This window comes from Coffea arabica, chromosome 2e, assembly GCF_036785885.1.
Source record: "Coffea arabica cultivar ET-39 chromosome 2e, Coffea Arabica ET-39 HiFi, whole genome shotgun sequence".
Taxonomy (NCBI): Eukaryota; Viridiplantae; Streptophyta; class Magnoliopsida; order Gentianales; family Rubiaceae; genus Coffea; species Coffea arabica.
This window is the reverse complement of record NC_092313.1, coordinates 10,879,705-10,888,877: the sequence shown is the minus strand read 5'-3', so window position 1 is coordinate 10,888,877 and position 9,173 is coordinate 10,879,705. Positions and strand designations below refer to the sequence as shown.

At 35.4% G+C, this 9,173-nt stretch overlaps 1 protein-coding gene across 2 annotated transcripts; it reads left to right on the top strand.

The window, feature by feature from the left end:
• The first annotated feature begins 836 nt into the window (after nt 1-836).
• On the top strand, nt 837-7,828 carry LOC113730910 (ADP-ribosylation factor GTPase-activating protein AGD5-like). 2 transcript variants are annotated; one of them, XM_027255897.2, is made up of 11 exons: nt 837-1,214; nt 3,595-3,653; nt 3,760-3,850; nt 4,090-4,144; nt 4,236-4,326; nt 4,457-4,691; nt 5,524-5,743; nt 5,946-6,121; nt 6,406-6,591; nt 6,684-6,742; nt 7,479-7,828. In XM_027255897.2, exons 1-11 carry the CDS (start codon nt 1,164-1,166, stop codon nt 7,615-7,617), a joined length of 1,362 nt encoding a protein of 453 aa, XP_027111698.1. In that variant the 5' UTR covers nt 837-1,163; the 3' UTR covers nt 7,618-7,828. The 2 variants fall into 2 exon arrangements, with proteins under 2 accessions (XP_027111698.1, XP_071934997.1); XM_072078896.1 differs by having other exon boundaries at nt 1,124-1,214; nt 3,762-3,850; nt 4,236-4,345.
• Nucleotides 7,829-9,173: the final 1,345 nt, after the last annotated feature.

Genomic DNA, 9,173 nt, shown 5'->3' with positions numbered 1-9,173 from the left:
GCGGTTGTAAATGCATAGCATAAGTGCTTTGTACTTTATTCCAAATTAGTAAAATTTCTCCATCTTTGTCTACTTTCTCAGGTATCTTTTCTCAGTCATCAATTGCAATTTTGTCAAAATTAAAGGACCAGAAATTACTACACTTTAATGTATACTCGATCATTGAGAATTAAAAGATAGTAACTTAAATAATGGAACTTTAGTATTTTGCAGTTTAGACCATATTGTGCTTGCATTTTATGATCGAACAACCATGTAAGTTTTTAATAAACCTATCAGAATCCGAATTTGTAAAGCAACAATAAATGGTAAAATGAAACACCAAAAGAGGACTCGTAAACAAAAGTTTATGACAGTTCTGCAAAAGTCCACACATCCGTTGCCAAAGATTTTACCTCCCAATGACATCTTTTACACAACTTGTATTAAGCTTTTCTTTGGAATGAGTTTGATTGATTAAAATCCCAAACATATGAGATTAGGGACCGAATGGGTCATTTTCTACCCACAAGGGATCATAATGAAACTTTCTTTTTTTAAAAAAAAAAATTTAGGTACCATAGTGGAACTTTTAATGCCTTCTAAAATTTAACTCATTTTTCTTTAGCCCATTTCAGATTTGTCCTTAAATCAATCAAAACTCCCCACCTAAAGTTAACAAACATAATAGACCAAAAGTGTTACTAATAATTGATACTCCGACTAGGCACTGTAATCAACAAGATCAATTGGAACACTTCTTCCGCATAGAACAAATAAATTGTGTAGAAACAAATGGCAGGCACAATTTCAAGAACCAACAAAAAAGCGGGGTCGTCTTGGATTTGACCAGCCAGCCGCACACGCCAGCCTCGAAAAACAACGGCAAAGCAAAGAAGGAATCGGAATGGAACTTCGAAAAAAGTCAAATTCAGGGGACTGACTCACAACTCACAACCTTAGCCTCCTCCACTTGCTTCTGCTTGGGCTGCGAATATCTTCTCCTCTGTCTCTTTCTTTTCCTTCTCTTTACGCTCAGTTTTCTTAGCAGTTTCTTGATCCTTTCGTATCACAAGTCCAACAAGAAAAACAAAGAAAGAGTTATCCTCCTTGTATTGTTTGCAACTACGCAAAGACAAAGCAAGAGAAAGTTTGGCAGCCCAGTAAGGGAAGAGCACCACGCCATGAACGGAAAAGCCAGCGTTTCCAAGGAGCTTAATGCAAAGCACATAAAGGTAAGGTTTTTTTTTTTCTCCTTATCATGGGAAATTGTCAAAGTTCGAATTTTTATGGAGCTGAAATTCATCTTTGTTGTCAAAATTTCGTGTTTTTATGATTCCTTTCATCAATATATATGTGTCTTCAATCATGCTGGAGTCTGTATGTCCAAGATTTTGATAAAGCTTGAATTCTTGCATAACAAAGTAATATGTGACTATGTCTTTTAAGTTTTAACTAATGCGTTTTGGAAATTTCGTTGTACTGGTATCCCTGTTCAGCAATAATATGTCAACATGCTCCATAAGCATACATCTGTTTTCTTTCAATCCCATGTCAAGTTATTTTTTTGAAAAAAAATTGTTAAAAATTGAATCTTTAGGAGCATGAAATATGTCTAAGCATCCATGACGCTGAAATTTACGTGGGTTTTGAAATTTGATGTGCTAGGATTGTTTGAATTTGTATTCCTTGTGTTTGAATACTTCCTCTTGTCTTACCATGATGGGTCTGTAATTTAAATTATTCTTTTTCAATTTAAATTATTTTTTTTCTCTCTGTTTATTAAGGTGTTAATTTTTTGTTCTTGAGAAGCATAGCAGAGCTATGGACAAATACATCGTTTATTTCTGTTTATAGTTAGATTTTAGTTTCAGAATTTAGGCTTTAAAGTTTCTTCTTTAGGTTTGCTTAGAAAAAGAACATCTTTTCTTGAGATATTTCTTTTCCTTTCTCGAGGGTTTAGCATGTGGTTGAATTTCAATTTGGGACGGAACATGAATGTCTAACTAATTTGGTCTAATAGATTGATAGTCGGTGCTTGACTATTTTGCTGCCAAGTGCCAATGTATGATTTGGTGTGTTTGGTTAACAAACTTCCTATTTTTTAAGTCATTGATGACATAGGACGAACTTATTCTGTGTTCCATTCGGTGCTCAAAATAATTAGACTTATCCACAATCATGAGCTAATGTTGGGTCTTAATTCAGTTTTATATATTCCTATACCTGTCAAAGGTTCTATAAGCCAATATTTCTTTTGGCATCAGGCCCCACATTGGAGGTTGGAACACAATTTTATAGCATTGATATTCTGCTATTACCATGATACTTCGGCATAGCTGGACATATTGGGAAAGTAGTTGAGGTTGACATGCATAAGTCCATAATCTAGAGCATACAGCACTATGTTGGTGTATTTCAATTTATATGTTGGCAAAATTAGATTGGTGCCCCTGAAAAGACTAGCTTTTTATTAAAAGTTCCTGTGGACTCTTAATTGTGTCTTAAAACAAGCCCTTCCTCCATCTGTGTCTTAGATTTGGCATCGATCCGAAAGAGTTATCGCAGTATGAGTTTCCTTTAGTGCTAAAGAAAGAATTAACAGAACATCTAGGACCTCGATGAGGAAACAAACAGGCAAAGAATGGATTGGCACAAAGAAGTTTGTGCTAGATAAGATTTTACAGGAAAGGCAGTCATGATTGATATGAAGGAATATCATTTTCATAGATTAGACATATGTTAAACATTTGGGGAGCTATGATGTTCTAGGTAATTCCAACATGCAGTTCATGTGCTTTAATTCAGAATACTGTGAGATTAATAAGTTTCATTTAAAGATTTTGGCTTGACACATAAGAGTCTGGAAGTTGCAATACCAGAACCAATCAATCAACATATGCCAATTTTAGCTTGAATTGATTACTTATACTTGAACCAGCATATGAAATGTTTGGAAACCCTCCTCCCCCCTTTTTTGGTTGACAAGCAATAAAGAGCTGGTTTTGCATCTTTCTGAAATCAAATTTCATGTTAGTTTGAGCTAATGCAGATCTCCACAAATTTTATGGGTATTAATCCATTTATGGAATTTGATTTTCCTAGCAAAAGATGCAGTCATGCAGAACAATGGCATATCAAAATGAGTAATAGATTGAATTCTTTTCTAAATTTGAAAAGGCATTTGACTGTAGACAACTACGAGCATATTTGTTAGATCTATGTTAATCTATGTCTTCAACTGGTTTTTGCACCCCTGAATGCATTAAAGATGGAGTCTTCTCTCTACTAGATAGACTTTGGTTCACTGATCTCTGGGGAAAAGTTTTGACTTTTCTGTTATCCAATTCTTTCTGTGCCAAGAAAACTGAAATCTCAGATATCAATTTTGACTTTTCTGTTATCCATGATGTCTAAGCTCCATTCAATTTTGACAATAAGATAAAATCTATATCTGTTGACGAGTAGATACTATAATGATCAAAGATGCCTCTGTTCTGTGGTGATTGAGGGCCTCTGACCTACAATCTTGCTTTATCCAGCAAAATTAGATCCAGTTATCTCTAGTATACTGAGGCTAAAAGGAAGAATTTCTATGTTGTGTCCTTCCGACAGATTCTTGAGGGGCTACTCAAACTGCCGGAGAACCAATACTGTGCTGACTGCAAGAGCAAGTATGTACCTGGGAGCTGTATATTCTGCAATTAGTCTCAATATAATTATTTCAAACATTAGATGTCATGCTTTTTTGTCCTAATGGTACATTTAATTTCTGTGAAGAGGCCCTAGATGGGCTAGCGTGAATCTGGGAATCTTCATATGCATGCAATGTTCTGGAATCCATAGAGGTCTTGGAGTACACATATCAAAGGTGCGTGTATCATACTTGCATGACACATGTTCAAGATTTGGAAAAGATGTGTATCATCCTGTTCATCTGTAATGAAAGAGTAGTATGATATTCACCGGAAATTTTAGCTCTTGGGAGTTACTTGTGCACCTATCAGATGGATAGCAAATCTTTTGCCCCTGCTACTTGTCTTGGATTAATTGTATTTCCTTAAAATGTCTTCAATGCTATGCCTACTAAACTTGTTTAATTTGTTGCAGGTGAGATCTGCTACTCTTGACACATGGCTTCCAGATCAAGTTGCATTGATTCAATGTGAGCAGGATTCCTTTCCACCTCTTGTGGACAGATAAACTAAGTTTTTCAATGGTTCCTTTGGACTTAACTTGTTTGTTCATCTTTGCAGCAATGGGGAATGAGAAGTCAAATAGCTATTGGGAAGCTGAGCTGCCTCAAAAATTTGATAGAGTTGGAATTGAAAATTTTATCCGTGCAAAGTATGATAGTGGTTGATCGGTACTTTGACCAACTATGATGCCAATGACTTTGTCCAGCTTCATTGTTACTCCCTAGTGGTGGAATTCTAATAGGCACTTATCCTGTTTCTATTTTTCAATTTCTTGTTAGGTATGTCGAGAAAAGATGGATCCCAAGGAATGGAAACTTTAAAGCATCTCCAGCTGTGAGAGAAGATAGAATTTTGGACAAGAAGATGGGATCTGGAAGTAGAAGTACTGGATACCTTAAGTGCACAGATAATTTGTCGGAAGAGAGGAAAAACTCTAAACTTCTGAATAATGTTACAAGTTCCCCCTCCATTCAAAACGGCTGTAACCCTGCGCCTCCTAAAGTATCCGAACAGGTTAAAAGAACAAACTTAAAAGATGTTCTTTTCTTGGTTGCTTTGTCTTTTGTTCCTCCCTCCCTTCATCTCCTTTTGTCCTTGTACTTTTCTTCGAATTTTGCAACTTCTGAAGATCTTACTTTGTATTTTTGTCTTCTTTTCCACAAGTCCGATGAGATCAGTTGAAGCCTGTAAATTTTGTACATAAGAGTCATAGCACGGAAGCTGCGTTTAGCAACCCTTTTGACTGGATTTGATAGTGAAGAGTAAAGAACTGTATTCTTTGATAGTTGTTGTGTATCATTCGAGCTTAATTGTTGCTTGGATCTAAAAAAGTGAACATGTTGGAACTTTTTTACTTTAAAGTGAGTCTACATTGAATTCTTGAATTTTATAGAACTATAATTGTAGAGGGCACAGTATGTGATAGAGGAAGGAATCTTACAATGGGGTCCAAATGGGTGCAAATTCGAAAAGTGGTTAGAACTTTTATGCCTATGAAGTACTTTTATCACAGTTGGAGGGGGTTGGGGGAAAATTGCTCACTGTTAAGCACATGTAACTCTGCAACTACATATGATAGTGAACCTTCACATGCCTCCACATTTACAACCTAATACTTGTCAGTCAGGAGACTTCTGAATTTTGAGTTCACTAAAGAGATACAGAGGTCTAGACTTTGATTTCCTTGTATTCCATTTTTGGATGTCTTGGAAATTGAGCCATCCTTTTTCTGAACATGTTTCTGCCCTCTCTGAGCATATATTTGAATGATCTGGATTTGGTAGCTTGCTTTTATTCTATACCAGAAATAATTGTTTCCCAAAGACTGACATGGACTGTTGGACAGATTGCTTCTGCTGTGAAACCGCAAGAAGTTCACCAGAAATTGGAGCCATCAGACACTCAGGCTAGGAAAGGAGAACCAGGAGGCAGGGCCACCCCAATGGAATCAGAAGCTAAGGTTGAATATGCTACTGATTTTCTTAATAAGCTTTCTATGGAGGAAGCCAAAGAAAATGACCCCAAATTGTCTGCTGCTAATAATCTTTCATTGGGACATTCGCAGAGTATGTTCTTCACCTGAGATTTATTTGGTATCATGCAGGCATTTTTACTGACTACTCCCAGCACTTTTTATTTCCTTCTTTTATTTTCTTAGGGAGGTGGTGATGGCTGTAATTCTTATCGCCATGGAGTAAGAAGCCATCTATAGTTGGATAAGTTAAAACCTTTTTGCCTTGCACTAATGATTTAATTGTCTTGTTGCAGCTGCTGAAGCTACACGATGCTTAGAGCAAAAGGTTCCATCTAAGGTTGCAGAAAACAAGAGCAAGCTGGACTCTGGTATTGAAGAATTACTTAGAGATTTTCAGTGGAATACCCCAACTGTTGTAGGGAAACCTTTAGATGATATGAAGAATGACACCATGAGCCTCATTGACAAGGTATATGACTTTTTGCGACAATCAGTTAAAGTTTATTCTGCCATATTATGAGGTTCTTTTCTTTTGATGACAAATAATCACTGAAATAAAAAAGGAACAGGGTAATTCAGAACATTAACTGTATTTTAAGGTTCAATTCAAATTTGTTGGGCAGTCCCTGGAAATTGTTGTACTTGTAACGTATGTTCTTGACCAAATCTATATGTTTATTAAGTGTTCATGTGCAGTTCTTGTTCTTAGGTAAGATTACATCTTAACTTGCTAGTTTTTTTTTTTTTTCTCAGTCTAGCGTGGTGTCACCTTTGCCCGTCCAACAACAACATATGATGCTGGCTGAACAGCAGTCTAGTTTCATGGCTGCTGCACCAAGGCCTTGGGGTCAGTCTCATTCAATTCCCAACAATATACATCAAGCCACCTCCAATGCTCAAAACTGGGGAAGAATTAGCTATCAGGCACCTGGAAGAATGGTTGGTCTCCTGAATGTATTCTCTTAATCTTATTTTTTTTTTTTAACATATTTTCTTCTTACCATTGTTATATTTTTATGTTCTTGTACAAGATGGGAAGTGTTCAACCTTTAAACTGCTATGCTGCTGCTTCTGCAAGTCCAAATTTAAGGTAATACTAACTATGGAACGTCTTTTGCATGAATTTCTTCATCCATAATTGTTGGAGAAATTACCTTTAATATCCACTGAATAATCTGAAATCTGAGATCATAGAATGACATCTAGACATGAATAACAACTCAATCAAAAGGTGTCTTTCACCTTTCTTAAACAGCCTTCATCAGAGTTTTCAGCTTTATTTGAAGAGACTTGCTGTCGTTTTGTTGCAAAATACAGTGTGTGCGCCCTTTCGTTTGCATCACTTCCGTTAATAGATAATCTCCTTGTTTGGATTGCGGTTTTCCGTCGAAAAATTACGTCGTTTTTCGTGATCACATTTCCCTATTACCTTTTTTCCTCACATACATCAAATCGCTACAGTAATTTTTCTATGAAAAATGCAATCCAAAGGCTGGCATAGAAATTCCACCTGAATCATTCTTCCAGCCTGTTCAAGCATCTGAGTGCATGTAACCAAATCAAATGTCCTCTGGTTCTATATCTACTAGTTTTATGAAAATTTGATGTGCCGCAATCTGATATCCAATAAATGCAGCTCACAAGAATCGCTGTGAAAATTTAAGATGAAATCAAGAAAGTGCAAATCCCCGCAGTCCCTGCGTGGCATTCTAATAATACATTGAAAACATGAAGATAGGCGTTATTCAATGGAAAGATACCACCAGTAATTTGAAATCAGCCTTTCGAAAATAACTTCAAACACTTACAGAATCTGTCTTTGCCAGCATGTACAATGCAACACCAATGGCTCCAGTAGGTGGAAGAATATCAGCTGCGGGGATGGGCAGGCCTTACTCAACTTTGAGTGCACCATCAAATTATGACTTCTCTTCTTTAGTGCAGGGAATGTTTACAAAACGGTGATCCACCACCCCAATTCATTTGTTACTTTAGAGCACAAAATTAGCATATCCATAGTTAAATACTACTTTTGGTTTGAAGCAATTATTATAGTGACTGATGTTCAGAATTGGCTCCATTCTTTTATTTATCAGCAGATTGTATATTGCAAATATTTGTAATTTACCTGCTATATCCCTTCTTATGTTAAGGCATTTAGCTTGTCAATTCTTAATTTTGCTAGCATAAATATAGTAGATTTTTACCTTGTGAACTTCCGAGAATGATTTATGCTAAGAAACACAATGCTTCTAACTTGAGTGGAGTGGATCACCTGCGATGTGGGGCATCGACAGCAACTGGTAATAAGAAAATAAAACACGAATGTTGCCCGATACTGTAATAACCAAAAGGATGCGTGTTTTCATGCTAGGAAAGATTCAGAAAGCAGGAAACAAGATTATATCAGAAAGGGGGCAAGAGGGAGTTGTAAAAAGCAGTGAGCAAATATCGATGTAAATCCCCGTAATCGGGAAAATGGCACCAACATGAAGAAAATAAAACTATAAAATTGTTATATATATATATATATATATTGTTCTGTAAAAGTTTTGCCAGACTTTGTTAAAATTTCCGCCAATGCTGGTGGCGGAATTCTTCTTGGGTGGCTCATGGAATGTTGATCGGCTTCAAGCTTTTCTCTCTCAGAATATTGTCCAAAAGGTGCTGGAGTTGAGTTTTGATTCTACAAAGGAGAACATTATGATTTGGGAATCTCAAAAAAATTTTACATTTTTCGTAAATACATTTTTAATCATTTTTTTTACTTTACACACATCAAATCGTTACAATATATTTTTTACAAAAAACTTCAGAAAATATTGCAAAATCTCTGACTTTTCATAGTCAATTACTTATGATCTCTAGCTCAAAAGTAGTCTTCCTTGGCTTGTCTTGCGGGTCTCTTGGGCCATAACAACCAGGTTAATTGATCTCTAAATTTATGGCATGTTTGATAAAATTGAAGTCTGAAATTTGAATTCATTAAGTTACTGAATTGTTAAGTGGTAAATTTAATACAATTTTTGTCTGAATTTGAACATTGAATGTATTATGTATGTTTGATAATTATAGACAACTGAATGCCGAATTTCTTTTACTTTACAATTTTGTCCTTATATTGATTTATTTATAAATAATGCTATTATATTGGTGTATTTTAATAGTAGCACATATGATTTAATTTTATTTAAAATAAGAATTACTTATTAGAAAAAGAATGAACTTAAAATTGAAATAAAATTGGTAATGGAATAAATATATTTGACAAAATACAAATAATAGTCTATCAAATGCTATAAATATAATTCGTCTAAAATGCTAAAAATGTTGATTTTTAATTTGCTCACGTAAGTTGATCATAAAAGCTTGATCAACTTGTCGAGATCCTCCTTCGTGTTCTACATTTTCTGTGATGTCTTCAACGAATTTTGTAATCAAACCATAAACTAATGATGAATCATATAGTTGTCAAATATGGCGGAAACGATACAAATATCTACAGACTTGTATGCACACCT